General features: G+C 44.8%; 1 protein-coding gene across 1 annotated transcript in view; it reads right to left on the bottom strand.

The window, feature by feature from the left end:
- Positions 1 to 405: 405 nt before the first annotated feature.
- Positions 406 to 16,901, bottom strand: part of Map1b (microtubule associated protein 1B) — a 102,781-nt gene continuing 86,285 nt past the window's right edge. Inside the window, exons 5-7 of the mRNA XM_077800374.1 lie at positions 8,727 to 15,234; positions 5,566 to 5,804; positions 406 to 2,058 (exon numbers count right to left, since the gene is read on the bottom strand). Coding sequence (XP_077656500.1) covers positions 1,903 to 2,058; positions 5,566 to 5,804; positions 8,727 to 15,234 — 6,903 coding nt within the window. The 3' untranslated portion in view covers positions 406 to 1,902. The remainder of the gene's footprint in view (positions 2,059 to 5,565; positions 5,805 to 8,726; positions 15,235 to 16,901) is intronic.

Genomic DNA, 16,901 nt, shown 5'->3' on the forward strand with positions numbered 1-16,901 from the left:
TTCCCAGGTTCATGTTCAATGATGACGGCGATGGACAGTATGTCTGAACTCTACATGATGAACAACAGGAGTGGGGGATTCATTTGTTGTCAATCTATTACTTATTTTTTTCCAAAAAAGAAAATCCCATGTGCTAGGGTTCTTTTGAACTTGGCTCTTTTACCTCATGGTTGAAGATCTTGAAAGAAGTATGTAGGGTACCACTGGGTGATAGACTCATAAAAGCCCTGGAATTAGCCTACCATGCTGTTCTCTCCCACTCTCAAATAGCCCATACTCAAATTTTTAGGTTATGGGAATCAAAAGGTGGGAGGTATCATTCTTCCTGGTAGTTAGGGGTTTTTAATAAATATTTTTACTGCAACCTTAAGACTTCAATCTTGCCAGAACTTCAAAAAATTATTCGATTTTTTGTCTTATGAAACACTTAAAAAAAAAGACTATCGCTTGAAATTTTTCTTTTGTATTTTCCTGTAAATTAAAACGTTAGTTAAAAAGTTCATCTATGAAAAGTTCTCACATAGCTAAAAAAAAAAAGTTCTGTACACTTGTTCCCATAATCATGTTGAAATTAATGGAAAATTAAAAAAGCCAATGTAAGACAAAGGAAGGTAAATACTGTACACTTGCTGAGAACCTCTTCCACCATAAGATTCACTGTTTTCCCAGTTCTGATCATAGAAGCCTTTTCAGTCTTGAATTTGCAGTAGTGAAGAAGCTATGAAAGGTGCAACTTGTTTGGCTGAGGGGTCACGGGTGCACTGGCGTGGTATTCGGCACGCATGACTCAGCATCAAACTGTTGGACCAATCAGATAAACTTCTAGTACCCCCCATGTGCACACACGTGCTTCTTCAACTGGAGTATCTATAATCCTACACGGATGTTTTATAAACTTGCTGTCTCACATTAAAAAATAAGTGCATCAAGTATCTTTGTACATTCAAGTCACTTCCTAAGGCAAATTGTCTACCATATGTACTCCCAACTGCTTTGGTATTTGCTTCAGTTAATTGGGGTGGACTTGGGCGTTGACGCATGCAGGTTAATTGACGCAGTGTGGACTAAGTGGGTGGACAAATGCTGGGAGCATGCCTTAGATCAATCTACTCGTGTGTCTAAAGAGTCTGAGAGTTCTGAATGGGGCTCATTCCACTTGTGTGTGCGGTCTACACTCACTACAGCATGTCAGTGTGCAGCCTTCAAACTGAAGGAGCTTAATTAAGGCGTGACAATCTCACATGCCCTCATGACAAGTTTTGTTCTTTTTGTATTCCTCTAGCCAGCTTGCTTTAGAAAATGATGACTTAAGACTGACAAAAATGGAAAACTTGGCCTGTGTAGACTACAGAATACCTACTGCCTGAGGAAATGCAGACCTCATTGTTGGTTTTCTTCTCTTTACCCCACCCTGCTCTCTCTTTTCCTCTCTGGGTATCTCACCAGAACCTCTCCACTCCATCTCCTTTTCTTGCATTCTTTTTCTTTCTCATTCTTTCTCTCTCTCTCTCTCTCCTGCATTCTCTTTGTGCGCTCACTCCCTCACTCCCTCTCTCCCTCCTTCCCTCTCTCTCTCTCTCTCTCTCTAAGACAAATGCCTCTACCTAGCAGAAGTTAGTTGGGTTTGCTAGTGCATGGTTTCCAAATGTTCAGCAGAGATGAACTGGGGTAGGTAATTTTGTAGTAACTTGAACCCTATTGTGGGAATACTGTTACTTCCCTTAGCAATCAGCAAAAACTGAGAAATATTAGTGACTTGCGTCACCATGACACAGGATAGCATTTGGCAGGTAACTGTTCGGCGACTTAATTAGATGAATTGGCGTTTTAGAAAAGGTAGTTTCAAATTGAAGAATTTCTGGAAACAAAGTTCAAATCCTGTGGTGTGGCTGGCCTTGGTTTTTACAGTTCTATCTTGCATGCAGGGAAAGATTCATCTTGCATAACCACTGTGCTGCTGCTGGCTAAAACCATGATGTTGAGGTCTTGCTGTTTCTCATGGGTCTCCTGGTACCATTCCCTCATCACTTCTGAGTCATGAGTTGGGATCAGAGTTACCTGCAGGGAGAAAATAGCTGGTTGAGGGCAGGGACAGAAACCAGATGCAAAAATAGTACAAACCCAAGGTATTAGACCACTAGAAGATGGGAATGAAAGAAAAATGTTCTATTTTCCTCAAGGAATGCAAGTCTTTGTTTCAACTTACATTTGTAAGGAACCAGAATAAACACACACACAAAAAGAGTGGAAGACTGGAACCAAAGACAACTAGAGACTTGTAATTAGTTCATCTAAATTCACTGTTGTTTTTTTCAATCCTTTAATGTTCATTAAGTACCTTGGTTCAGGCTATTTCTTACATTTTCTTTCAGCCAGTAAGTTTTGCATAAAAGATAATGCATATTTAGTCAAAAGAGTTTTAGTTATTATTGTAGCTCAACATCCTCAGAAAACCCACCCACTGGGTGTAATTAACATTTTTCTGGAAACGAAGATATATGTCTCTTTGCATGTGTGGCTGGGGGGTAGGTGAGTGGGATAGGTGGTTAATGACTTAAAAATGTTATATTCCTTAGGAGGCAACTGGCTGTTTCGCATTAGATTTCTTTTACCTTTTTTGTGGTACTGGGGATTGAGCCCAAGCACACTCCACCAATGAGCTATGAGCTAGCTATATCCTCAGTCATTTTTTTTTTTTTTCTCCCCTGAAACATGGTCTGACCAAGTTGCTAAGACTGGCCTCAAGTTTGGCATCCTCCTGCCGCAGGCCTCCTGAGTTGCTGGGATTATAGGGGTGTGAAATCTAATGCGCCTGGCTACATTAGATGTCATATGATTAAATAAGCAATTCTATTTAATAGTATGCAAACACAGTTTACTAAGTGATTTTGTGCAGAACCACAAGTAAAATTTGGATGAACAAAGATCCCAACCGTACTGACAGGGTGGTTCATAGCTAGACACTTGGTTTGGGAGTTAGGCATATTCTTTAGGAGTCAATGCTCCTACTATGGAATTTCACCTGGACAGTTGATTTTCTAAAGTTCTTACCTTCGGTCCATCCATAAAAAACAAAGGAGTGAATGCACTTCTTCAGCAGCTCTCCCATAGAAATATGACCGCTTTGATTCGCATGCACAATACTCATATATTGGGGGAGGGCAATTAACCTTCAGTCCATTTTGTAGATGAATAGATTATGCCTTAGGTAAGGTGGCTTTCCTCCAAAGTGATGGTTATTGGTGGCATCAAGAATACTACTTTAGACAGAAACAACACAGGGATGCCCACTTTCACCACTTCTATTCAACACAGTCCTTGAATCTCTAGCCACAGCAATTAGGCAAAAGAATAAAATAAAAGGTATACAAGTGGGAAAAGAAGAGTTCAAAATACCTCTGTGTGCCAATGACATAATTTCATATTGAGAAGACCCAAAAAACTCTACCAAAAACTTCTAGAATTCATAAATGAATTCAGCAAAGTAGCAGGACACAAAATTAACACTCAAATCAATTACATTTCTGTACGCTAATGATGAATCAGCTAAAAAAGAAATTAGGAAAACCATCCCATTCACAATATCCTCAAAAAATAAACAAACAAAAAAAAAACTTGGAAATCAATCTAACAAAAGAGGCGAAAGACCTCTAAAGTGAAAACTATAGGACACTAAAGAAAAAAACTGAAGACCTTAGAAGATGGAAAGATCTCCCATGCTCTTGGATAGGCAGAATTAATATTGTCAAAATGGCCATACTACCAAAAGCACTACACAGATAGAATGCAATTCCTATTAAAATCCCAATGACATTCTTCATAGAAATAGAGAAAGCAGTCATGAAATTCATTTGGAAAAATAAGAGACCCAGAATAGCCAAAGCAATCCTTAGCAAGAAAAGTGAAACAGGATGTATCACAATACCAGATTAAAATTATTCTATAGAGCTATAGTAACTATAGTAACAAAAACAGCATGGTTTTGGCACTAAAACAAGCAAAAAGACCAATAGTATAGAATAGAAGATAGAGACAAACCCACAAAAATATAGTTACCTCACACTAGACAAAGGTGCCAATAACATGCATTGGACAAAAGACAGACTCTTCAACAAGTGGTGCTAGGAAAACTGAAAATCCATATGCAGCAGAATTAAATTTAACACCTTTCTCTCTCCCTGCACAAAACTCAGCTCAAAGTGGATTAAGAACTTAAGTATTAGACTAAATCTGCACATACTAGAAGAAAATGTAGCCCTAACCTTCCAACATACTGGCTCAGGAACTGACTTCCTTAATAAGACTCCTAAAGAGCAAGAAGTAAAATTAATAATCAATAAATGGGATGGCATCAAACCAAAAAGCTTCTCCACATTAAAGAAAACAATCAAGAGTGTGAAGAGAAAGCCTACAGAATGGAGAAAATCTTTGCCACCTCAGATAAAGCATTAATTTCCAGGATATATAAGGAACTCAAAAAACTTAACACCAAAATAAAAATAATTACAATAATAATAACCCAATCAATAACTGGGCAAAGAAACTGAACAGACACTTCACAGAATATTAAGGGTCAACAAATATATGAAAAAATGTTCAACGTACCTAGCAATTAGAGAAAAGCAATTAAAATTACACTGAGATTCCATCCAGAAAGGCAATGACCAGGAATACAAGTAACAATGTTGGTGAGGATGTGGGGGAAAAGGTTCACTCATTTGTTGCTGGTGGGACTGCAAATTGGTACAACCACTCTGGAAATCAGTATGGAGATTCCTCAGAAAACTTGGAATGGAACCACCATTTGACCCAGTTATCCCACTCCTCAGTATAAACCCAAAGGACTTAAAATCAGCATATACAGTGATGCAGCCACATCGATGTTTATGGCAGCTCAATTCACAATGGCTAAATTATGGAACCAACCTAGGTGTCCTTCAATAGATGAATGGATAAAGAAGCTGTGGTATATATGCACAATGGAGTATTACTCAGCATTAAGAAGAATGAAATTATGACATGTGCCAGCAAAGGGATAGACTTGAAAACTACTGTGCTAAGTGAAGTAAATCAGTCCAAACAACCAAAGGTTGAATATTTTCTCTGAAATGTGAAAGGAGCAGTGAAGGCAAGAGTAGAAGTGCAGTGGATTAGACAATGGAGAATGAAGGGAAGGGAGCAGGGATAGGCAAGGAACAAACAGTGGAATGAATCTGACATAATTTTCCATGTACATATATGAAAACAACACAGTGAATCTCACCATCATGTACATCCATTAGAATGGAATTCTAACTAAAATAAGATAGGTCCAATGCTAATATAATTAGATCAAAATGGATTCTGCTGTCACGTATAACGAAAAAGAACGAATTAAAAAAAATACTATTTTAGACCATTTTCTGTGGGTTAAATTGACTTTGTCCTGAGATTTCATGTGTGACAGTTTTGAGAGGCACCTTGTACAGATCCGCAATGACAAAGGTGCCTTGCTAAACATGGCTCCCTCCCTCTGCCTCTGGCCCCAGTTCAACCACAGTGCAGACAAGGTCCTCGGGCCCTTACCTGCATGTTGCTGCCCCACTGAGCCTTCCCTTCCAACAAGGCATCCAGGACAGCCCGGCTGGGCTCCTCAGCAGCAGGGTCATTCCCACTCACCACATAGTAGGACGACCTCACTCTCTTGAAAAATTCAACATCAACATTCTTACTGTTGCTGTGGTTGGGAATATAGCACAGGTCCAAATACACAGGGAGGCCTGGAGGCACAGCTGAGGACTTGGTCGTCTTGGTGGCTCCTGGTCCTTTGGAAAACAAACAAAAACAAAGCAAGGGTCTCAGTAACATGAAGAGAGCTGTCTGTCCAATGTACCTCCCCCACTCATCCCCAAGCAGGCTCTCTGAGATAGGCACAGAAGTGACAGCATCTCCATCTTCCCCAATAATGTGTACAGGACATCTAACACTAGCGATACGAGAATTCCATGGTTGTTTATCACTTCAGTAGGAGAAATGAAGAGTGGGATGTTTGCCCTCTGTGCACAACCCATTATGAAGTAAGAAGTTTCAAGTTTCAAGGCCCTTGCAAAGACAGAACTAGATAGCTACACCTTCCTAAAGGAGCTACTAACATCATCTAAATCTGAAAAGTGATCTAGTAAACACCTTAAAAATCAAAAAGAAGCATCTGCATCTGGCAAACCATAGTTACTCGATGATTGATTGATTGATTGATTTTGGTGGTGCTGAATACTGAACCCAGGGGCATTCTACCACTGAGCTATATCCCCAGTCCTTCTTATTTTGAAACTAAGCTGCTGAAGTTGCCCTCGCACCTACAACCCACCTGAGATGTTGGAATTATAGAATTATGTCATCGCACCCAGCTGAAGTTAAGAGATCTTAGCAGTTCACTTTAGGGTATCAATTGATAGCAGTTGTGCCCATAGCTGAAGAGTATGCCCTAACCTTTGTCCCAGTAAGTAGTTCAGATCTTCACCCTATATGCTCTCCAGGGCCCTCCTCACCATTCATAACCCAAGGAAACACTGTATTCTCGCCTTCCCACAGTGCTGTGAGACATCTCTCCCTATGCAGGCTGGACACCAACATTTGGCAAAGGAAGGTCCACAAAGACTAGGCTTTTGCTAATCAATCAGGACATATCAGACTGCAGAAAGGGGCACCTTGGAGCCCAAATTTCCAGCCTAACCCAGAACAGCCTGGGCAAAGAAGCAGTTCAGATTAACCCCCAAATTTCCTGGCACCCTGTTTCGTCAGCTGCCTTGCTAACTTCTTCTGGTTTGAAGGTTTAATGCTTTTGAACGAGTAAAGCTAACATTCGGGCAGTGGTCCGTCCGTCACTCTCCCTGCATGATTAGAGTCACCTTGGTTGTTTACTGATGCCAAGGCCTTCTCCTCCAGAGTCTGCTTAAGTGGGCTAGGGCTGGGGTCTGGGCACCATGATCTTTTAAAAGCACCCCAGGGGACTCTAATATGCAGTTTAAGACCACTGCCTAAACCACCTGAAATGCCGGTGAGATTCTATACATTTAACCTGCTTTCCTTTCTCCGTGGGATGTATAAAAACTCTCATCTCAGAGTTTAAAAAGTTCCAGTGAATTCCATCAATTGCCCAATTTTACTTTTAGTGGAGCAAAGGAGTAGCAAGAATTGGCCAAATTAATGTTTGAGGTAAATAAGCTCATTTTATAAATACATTCACAGGCCATTTTAGTCAATCTGAGCTGAAAACAACCATTTGGGGACCTTCTAAAGAATCCTGACTCTAACAGAAGTTTGAATTTATGTTCTAATAATTAAATATGTTTGCAATTTTACCTTGAATATTAAACTGCTACCATCAAAATCAAATTAATAATGTCCATAGAAGCACAAACTGGAAATCACCAGAAGTCCACCCAAATTTGTTTTTAAAATCAGTTAAATGGGCAACTTTGCCTTTTTAGAAATCTAAAAGCATCTTCAAAGTAAATAAAAATAAATCCTCTTTATTACTTTGTCGTTAAATGGTCTCCTTAAATGTTCAAGAAAGTTTTTTTTTAATATCAATTCCGTGGGCTAGGGTGTATATGTTCTGCAAAATTTCATCTGTTTTTTATTAATATTATTAATTTGAAGGGATTCCATGCTTTTTCCTTAGTGCAGGTCATCAGCTCTTTCAGACCAAAGGGTTAATTATCTGGTGGCTTTATATTTATACTAAGCATGAACAAATTCCATTTATTTTCTCTGTGTACATAAAAAGACCCAATCTTGTGAGAACTGAGTCTTAAAATTGATGCTTCACATAAAGTAAAATCTGCAGCTGTAACCAAGATACCATAAAATGCATGGAATTTGAGAGCCCCAAAGGGTCATCTCTCTGATATTGTCTAATAAACCAAGGAAATGCTATTCAAATTATTTTTTATTTCATAGTTTTGGGTCAATTTATATGCCTTTGTGAATGGTGATCTAAAATCCCTGGAAAATTACATAAAGAAAGAAAGAAAAAATGAGCATTAGTACAAATCCCCGTGAATACTAAGAAGCAACAAGATAAAACTGTGCTACCAAAGTCCAGTGTCATCAAAATCCCACATCACTGCTATGAAACTGATAAATCTGGGAATCAGAGGGAAATCAGGAATGATCAGAAGTCAGGAGTATCAATTGGAATTACAGTGTGTGTTAGCTGATAAGAAAACAGAACATTTCCTTCAATGGGAAGGTATCTCCAAACTGGTCATTTTTTTTTCCTTAAATAAAAAAAAAAATGATAATTCTAAATTTTCATGATTTTATTTTTAAAAATCTTATTTTTTAAAAAAAAATAGGACTCAAAAATCCTGGACCTTGACAGGTCATTGGGGGTTGGGATGGAATTTCTAGTTCTCTCTAGGCCTTTTGGAGCTTCTAGCCCTTGTAACCTCGGCCGGCATATCTGAAGCCAGTCTTCAGAGCAGCTCGAAACTCATACCCCTGGCTCTGACGGTTTCGATCAGGAATGCAGTTGCTATACTCCAGAATGGAGCAAAGCCTGGAATCCCACTGTCCCATCAGAGCTGCTCTGGGCCATATGCTGAGCGACACAGACCTTCAGCAGGAGAGAGTCATGAGGGGAAGTGAAGCATCCATGTGTGCTCCCCTGTCCTCCCAGCACAAAGCCAAACAGGGAAAGAACTGCATGACCTACACCAGGATGCCTGGTGCCCTGGGCCTACCTGCGGTGGCAGTCTTTGCTGATTTGGATGCGGAAGCGTTGGCGGCATTCTTGGTCTCCTTGTCCTTCTCTTCCCCTCGCACGGCTTTGACTTCAGGAGTGGCGGTGGTTTTCGTGGCTTTTTCCACCGATTCTTTCTTCTTAGGAGAAGCCACTCTGGACACCTTATCTGAGGCATCTTTCAAGGCCCCCGGTTTCGGTGAAGCTGCTGAGGGCTTGGACTTCCCGTCCCCCTTTTTGACAGGTGACGAGGACTTGGTCTTTGTCCCTGGCTTCTTGGTCTTGGTCTTCTCTTTCAGGTCCTTCTTCAGAGCTTTGCCCAGGTTCTGCTCGATGGCCAAGGCCTCTGGGTCGACCATGGACACGTCAGGGTGGCGTGGAGAAGGGCTGCGGTCCTGCATGGGGGCAGGCGGGGGGTCCATGTGCTTGTAGGTGACAGTTTTGTCTGTGGGGATGGTTTCCGACTCGTCTTCGGAGTCGATGTTTGCATCGGCTGTGATGGAAGGGCACTCTTCCGTCTCGGGAGGGACATCAGAGTCAGTCTGGGATGGGGCCGACTCGCTGACTGAGGTAGGTGGGGTCTCGTCACACTGTCGTCCCTGCTGCTTTCCTCCTGGGGGTGGTGGGGCTCCCCCTGACTGAGTGAGGGGCTTCTCAGATTCTTCAGTGGGCTCTTCACTGGCAAACCACTCCAGAGGGTTGGGATTGATGAAGGAGGGCGAAAGCTCTGTCTTGGGATGCTTGTACTCACAGGAGGACACGAGGCATAAATCCACATCCTGGCGGGCCTCCGAGGGGGACTTCTGCTCCGCCGTGTAGCAGCGATCAGAGGTCTCGTAGGAATACGTCGACGCCTGGGGGGTTTTAGTGATTCTCTCCATCGTCTCATAGCAGTATGTAGAACTGTCAGGGCTTTTAGCTGTTTTTGTAGACGTCTCGTAGGAGTAACTTTCGGATTCAGGGAAGCTGGAAATTTTCTCAGTGGTCTCATAAGAGTAGCTGGCATCCCCAAGCGCGTGGCCACCCTCCTCCGAGTCGTCGTAGCCATTGCTGATGTCATCCAGGAGCCTTCTAGCCCTCTCGGTCTTTTCATAGCTGTAACCGCTCACTTCAGGGGTCCGCGTGGTCTTCTCACTTATCTCGTAAGTGTAGCCACCCTCTTCGGGGGTCCGGGTGGTCTTCTCGGTGATTTCACAGGCATAGCCACCATCTTCGGGGGTCTTGATGGTCTTCTCAATGGTCTCGTAGGAGTAGCCGCTGTCGTAGGCAGATTTTATGGTTCTCTCCGTCTTCTCATAGTAATAGCTGCCCACGTCGGGGGTTCTGGTGGTTTTCTCAGAAGGCTCATAGTCATAATCTTCTTCATCCGGGGACCTGGTGGTTTTCTCAGACTTTTGATAGACATAGCTAAAGTCACCAGGTGTCTTTCCTCCGTTGTCATTCTCCATGCCAGATGCGGCCAGATCTCTATTCAAGGCAAGATGATGTTGCATCGTATCGAACAACATGGAGGCACGGTAGCCAAAGGGCTCTGCAGATGCTGCGTCTAAAGGTGGAGATGAGGAGGTATGGCAAGCTGTGGTGCTCTCTTTGCCGGCAGAGGTAGAATCTGAAAAACCAGGTGAATATAAAGGAGAGGACTCTCGTGGGGTGAGTGGAGAGATATCAGATTTTGGAGAGAGCTTCTCTCCTTCCAGACTTTGCTCCTTCTCAGAGGTGAGTGAGGCATATAAGGACATCTCTCTGGGAGGAGCAACATCGGATAGAGTTTCTTCTTGCAGGGGAGAAGCTATCTGAGACGGGGTATGAGCAGAAGAGGTGGACGGCGAGGCCTCCACCTGAGACACGGAGATGAGCTCGGAGAGATCATTATCTTGGGTATAGGACTGCTCCTCCGTTGGTGGTATCTTATGTGATAAACTGGAGTCTTGCATGTCAGAAGGACTATAGTCCACTTCAGTTGGCCCATTTTCAGTGATGTGAAGCATACTTGCACCCACCGCAGGGTGATCTGGAGACTGTCGACTGAAGTCCATAGCAAGGGAGTGCTCAGGAGATTCTTGGCCAAACTCAATAGACATCGAGGACTGTTCCGATCTGTGATCTTGAACTGGTGTCCTGGATTTGGCTGTCTTGGGGGAAAAATCAGGAGGAGAAATTGACATCGGTCTTGGGCATTCTTCTTTAGACGGAGACATCTCTGTCTCCTGGAAAGTGGTAGGCGTTTGCACAACAGACACTGAAAGGGAGTCATCGACTTCTGTGGAATGTGGGGAGCCCACTTCCGCATGCAGAGAAGGAGACACGTCATCTGTGGTGGGTTCCGGGAATGAGCTCGTAGCCACGGAGGCGGTGGAGACTGAGGCCACACCCTCCATGTGAGAGTAGGTGTCTTCTGCTACACCCTCATCAACAGGAGTGGCTGACTTGTCTGAGACGGTGCCTTCAGAAATGGACATCTTGGTATCTTCTTTGAAAGATCCAAACTGACTGACATCGATTTGGGTTGGAGAGACCTCTCCTCCCAATTTCCTTTCATCCAAAGCCAGTGCTGGTTGAGAACTCGTGGCTTCAACATCACCGGTTTTCTTTTCTGGACCAAAGTCTTCCTTGATTGGTGTAAAGTCTGTACTTCTGACCTCCTGTTTGTCTTGGTAAAGACCAGGGGACGTCATTTCAGAAACGGGACTGACTTGGTCTGCAAAGTCTTGTTTTCCATTCTTTCCTTCAAAGGGGCTCTGGGCACGTCTGCCAGGAGCCTTGTCATCAGCACTGAGAAAACTTTCATATGCAGACTCGGATCCAATCAGGGGAGGGCTGCGTAAAGGAGACAGGACTTTTTCCATAGGCGACTCTGAGTCAGGCACGGGTTCATCCATGGGGCTTATGGAAGCCCTTTCACTCTCATCTTTGGCATCACTGAATTCAAAGCTCACGGGCACTGTGGCTGGCTTTTCAGTGACCTCTGTAGGGAGGTGACCAGCCTTCTCCTCGGTGGGAGATTGGTAGTAAGGTGTGTGGCCGGCACTGCCAGTCACAGACTGCGACGGAGACACCACTTCTAGAGTCTTCTCCTCAGGACTAGCACAATGTTCTTCGACTACTTCCTGGGTCACCTCAGGAGACGCAGACACCACTTCGGCCTCTGTGGAGACTTTGATCTCATTGGGCGTCAGAGAGAAGTTCACACTACGTTCACCCAGGGGGGTCTTCTCTACGGGTGACGGCAGAGACGGACTCGAGGATGGACTCTTGGCTGGGCTAAGCTTCTCATCCGAAACCGGGGAGACGGTATCCTTGATCTCCAACGTGGCACTGGCTTTCACCTCTTTCTCCTCTGAACAGTAAGCATCGCGTAGAGCAGATTTGCTGAATTTGTCTTCCTCCATGGAGGAGGGTGGGGATATGGTGGAGGCTGAAGCATTATAATCCTTGCCCTCGGTGGCATCGGTTTTTGACCCATCGGATAATCCGTTGAAGGGGGTGACAGTCGCTTTGGAGTACTCCTGAGAATACAGTGAAGACTCGTATTTGGTGATGTTTATGAATTCCTGAGACGGGGACTCTGTCTCCTCGTTGTTGGTCTCGTCACTCATCACGTCGCGAGGAGTAGACATCTCGTCCATGGGGGTGGGCTCGCTGGATATCTCGATGGTGGACTGAGTGTAGCCAGAGGTGGCAGTGAATTCCTCGGGCTGGTCTTCTCGATTCTCCTCATCAGAAGCAGTGGCCTCACTCTCTGAGCCTCCGGGTAGGGTCTCATCGTGAATCGAAGACGCAGGTTCTCGGCCAGGAGACTGGACTCCCGGTGGCTTGGCTGATGGGGTGAGGAATCCATACTGATCCTCGGCACCCCCAGCCTCCGCAGCCTTGTCAACCACGGCCATCACATAATCTTCAGCTTCCATTTTTTCCGGCTCATATTCATCTCTGGCATCCTCTGCTTTGTCCTCCTCTTCGGCCTCCTCCTCCTCCTCAGATTGTTCAGCTTCTCCTTTCTCAACGGCCTCGTCCATGTCTTCTTCGGCCCGGTCGTCCCCACTGGCCACAGACTCCCTCTTCTCCTTGATGTGCACATCTGCCTCGGCCTTGGCACTCTCCTCATCCTCCGTGGGGCTGTGCTTGGAGGTGCACACGTTTTCCTCACCGTCTTCTTCGGGCTCCTCGGCCTCCTCGGTTTCGGCCTTCTCCTCATAATCCCCGGTCTCCGAGGACTCCTCGAAACCAGCTCCTTCATCTTCAAATTTTTCAATGTCGTCCACCCCGGGTTTCTCGACCGGCTCCAGCTCTTCCGGCGTTTGCTCGCATTCGCCCTCCCCTTCCGTGGTGGTGATCCCCTCGTCGGGAGACTCGGCAGAACCTTTGCTGACTTCTGTCTCTTTCTGGAGGACGTAGGCGTCCACGGGCTCGGTTCCCTTCAGTTTCTCTTCGTCTTCGATGAGTTCCAGCTGGGGCTTGAGGTCCTTGGCTACATCAATCTCTTCCGCCTTTAGCTCTTCAAAGTCCTTGGTGAGATCCTCAGGGGATGACATAAGAGACCTCTCGGCCTCCAGTTCTTTGGCAGGACCGGTGGCTGCTAGCCCAGCCGCTGCCACGGCACCCGCCGAGGTGGCCACGGCGCCGACAGCTGCAGCTGCAGCCTCGGCAGCCTTGCCCTCCTTCTTGACGACTTTAATCTTGCCCTTCTCCTTTGGCTTCCCAGCAGCTACAGACTCCTTCTTGACCGGCTCTTCCTTCTTGGGTACTTTTGGTTTTAAAGCCGCTGGTTTTTTTGCTTCAGAGAGGGGCGTCGATGGTTTCTTGGAGTCCTTAGAGAGTTTCTTGATTTCTTTTTTGGGCTCCTTCTCCTCCTTTTTCAGGTCCTTCTTTTCGTCCTTCTTCCCTTCCTTCTTGGCATCCTTCAGCGGCGTTTCCTTCTTAACCTCTTTCTTGGGTTCTTTTTTCTCTTCCTTCTTGACTTCTTTCTTGACTTCCTTCTTCACCTCTTCCTTTTTGGGTTTCTCCTCCTTCTTGACAGGTGTTTTGTCCTCCTTTTTAGCCACTTCCTTCTTGGGCTTCTCCTTCTCCTCCTTCTTCTCCTCGGGTTTGGTCTTGGTCTCTTTTTTCACGATCTTCTCTTTGGCCGTCTTGGGTTTGACGTCCGTGGCTTGCTTCTCGGCCACGTCGGTCTTGGCGGGAGGCTGCTCCTCTTTGCTGGGTGCCTCCTTTTCCGTCACGGGAGGTTTGGTCTCTGTTTTGACCGGCTTGTCTTTTTTCACGATCACCTTTTCTTTGCTTTCGACTTTGGGTGGCTTTTCCACCTGATTCGCTTTTGTGACCTCGGGGGTTTCTTCTTTTGACTCCTTGCGTACCGATTTGCTGGCCAGCGGTTTGGCGGCTGGCTTGAGACTCTCTCGGCTGTCGGCCCTCTGCTTCAGTTTTACTTGTTTCACGGTCGGGGTGGGCACCTGGCCCGTGAGATCCTTCTGGGTGGCCAGAGGCTGCTTCAGGAAGTCTAAATGTTTGAGCTTTTCTAGCCCTTCCAGGATGTTGTACTGGGTGCTATTTCCAGGAAACAGAACTCGAATGATTTTCTCAGCAGGGTTTGCTGGATGCCACACGATCAAAGAGGAGACGGACGTCAGGTAGGAAATTGGGATGTCTACTTCTTGACCATTGGGCAGGATCAGTTCAGCCTTGTCTTTGTTGGTGCCAGTCCATTGCTGCATAAAATACTGCATTTCCTTGCTGCTCTTGACGGGGTTAAGCACGTACATCTCAAGCTTCCCCACTCCCATTTTTTGGAAAAGAATGACAGGATCAATGGTGTTGCCGACACTTCGGAAGAGAGGCTCTGGTTTCATGGACAATTTGTTTAGGTACTGGAGCGTGAAGCAAGCTTCTTCTATGCTTCTCTTCATCTTGATATTCGGCTCTGGGTTTTTCAGGTTTTCAGGTACGTTGAGAAATACCACCCCTAAGTCAGGGGAGATGAGGTTTTTCATCCAGTCACTGTTGGTGGTGGAACCCTGGGACTGCTCTTCCTCCAGCTCTGCGATCTTCCGCTGCAGCATGCTGTTGATTCCGGGCAAATTGTCATCCCCAATGTGGGTGAGCAGGATGGAGTCCACTCGGTCCAAGTGTCGGATGAGCTTCCAGAAGCAGGATTTCCTTTCGGATCCTCCATTGATGAGCATATTGAATCCGTTCACGGCAAACAGGGCAGAATCACCCCGCCCTCCTGGGAAAATGTAACAGCAGGGCTTGGAGAGCTTCAGAAATCCACCCGATGTGGGGGGTTCCAGGATGTCAAAGGGAGACGGGACTTCCACTGATTCTGAGAGGTACTCGGTAAACTCAGAAAGTCCTTCCATTTCTGGCAATATAGAAGCTGAGTTGAGTTTGATATTGATGAAGTCTTGGAGATTGTGTCTGTCAAGATTGGAGTTCTTCCAGTCCCCCTCTTCGGGACAGAACAGGGTCAAGCTGGCTTTGTTGGCAGGATGGGTGGTACTCAGTAACTCCCCAATCTGGGTTTACAAAAGGAGGGAAAAAGGAAAGAAAAGGTTTAAGTGGCTGTCATTACCGATCTGTCACTTCCATCAATTACCAGATATTATGGGATCACTGACTGCAACTGGGACCTGGACTCAGGTAGCCATGCTATTTAAATGCAGACGTATTTATATACTGGGAGCTGAACAGTCTCTGTTTAGAGCCCCCCATTCCTCCCTTTTGCCACCACCAGCACCCCTCCACCTGACACCTGCCCAGTAATCCTTCTCCCATATGTCTTTGCCCAGTAGGAGAACTTCAGAACTCTGCTCCAATTCCAAAACCACTGACCATCTGGGTGATCAGTGCTTCCGCTCCCGCAGTTACAAAATACTTTGAATATTCCCCCTGGGTATTTGCCATGCAAAGATGCCCTTTAAAAAATATTAAATATCACGGATGTGTGTGGAGGGGACTATGTGAGTCATCTCACCACTGACATAAAACCTTTTCTTTTAATCCACTGGGCTTGGCACAAAGAAAAAGGCCTGATGGACACATTAAAAGGAATTCAAATAATAATGCACTTCTTCCTGTCTCATCTCAGAATTTGGTAGGCATAAAAGAAAAAAGTTTGGTGGGGTTTTTTTTTCCCCCTGGGACCCAAGAAGTTGCAGATTGCCCATTACTACGAAAAAAAATTCCTGGTTTCTGGCATCAGTGCACTCTACTTAAAACATGAGTGGTATACCCAGCAGATCCTCTGTAAATGCAAATGCTTTCATTGAAGCCATAATGATTCAAGTGGTTGGGTAATTATGCAAGCCTGTGGCCAACTTCATTCCTCACTTGCTTAAGTTTAAACCCAAGGTAAGTCCCTGCTCCCATTTTATTTTTTTATTTTTCAGGGCAAACTGGGTGCTGAGTGGCTAAGATCACATTGGACTCAAAGGCTTTTCAACACACTGTTTAGTACTTCCCAAGGACAGGAATGCGGACAAGCAAATCAGGATCAAAATGGTGACTGTGGTTTAATGAAAGCCCTATTTTCCTTCTCACTCCATATTAAGGCCATATGTTTCATGGTCTTAGCTTAGCAAATAACAAGGGGGAATCACGCCATAAATTCCAGAGCTCTTTCCATTTCAGCAAACCTCATAAATCAGCTCAGAGTTTCAACTGACAAGTGCTCTGTGGCCTGGATAGCAAATGATAAAGAGGCAAAGCAAAGGTTTTATTTCACGCAGGCATCCCTGGGCCAGTGGATCTGAACCCTTACCTCCTAGGTTTGGTTTCCTCTGGCTCATAACCTCCTGCATATTAACATTCTGACTACCAGAATGTGTGTGGTGTGTGTGTTTAAGGGTTATTTAGACTGAGCTTTCCTATATTAGATTGCAGAAAATGATCATTTTTGTCTTGTTAGCCTATTGGTCTTAGGCATAACATTTTAGATGAAGCATCACAAAATAGCAAAATGATGAAACTTTTCTATTTTCCTCTAACCTAACTTCACAATCCTGTACAAAAGGAATAAGAATCGACACCTAGTTTGGAAGCTAAGAAAACAGAAAAAGCACATGGCAACTGTCCTTGGGCAAAAATCTCTGCTCAAATTATTTGCTGGCCAAAGCACACATAAGTACCAGTTATGGTTTCTTGTCCAATAATCAGCATAGACCCTCGTCATCATCACTATAGC

The sequence above is a fragment of the Urocitellus parryii genome, chromosome 1, assembly GCF_045843805.1.
Source record: "Urocitellus parryii isolate mUroPar1 chromosome 1, mUroPar1.hap1, whole genome shotgun sequence".
NCBI classification, from domain to species: Eukaryota; Metazoa; Chordata; class Mammalia; order Rodentia; family Sciuridae; genus Urocitellus; species Urocitellus parryii.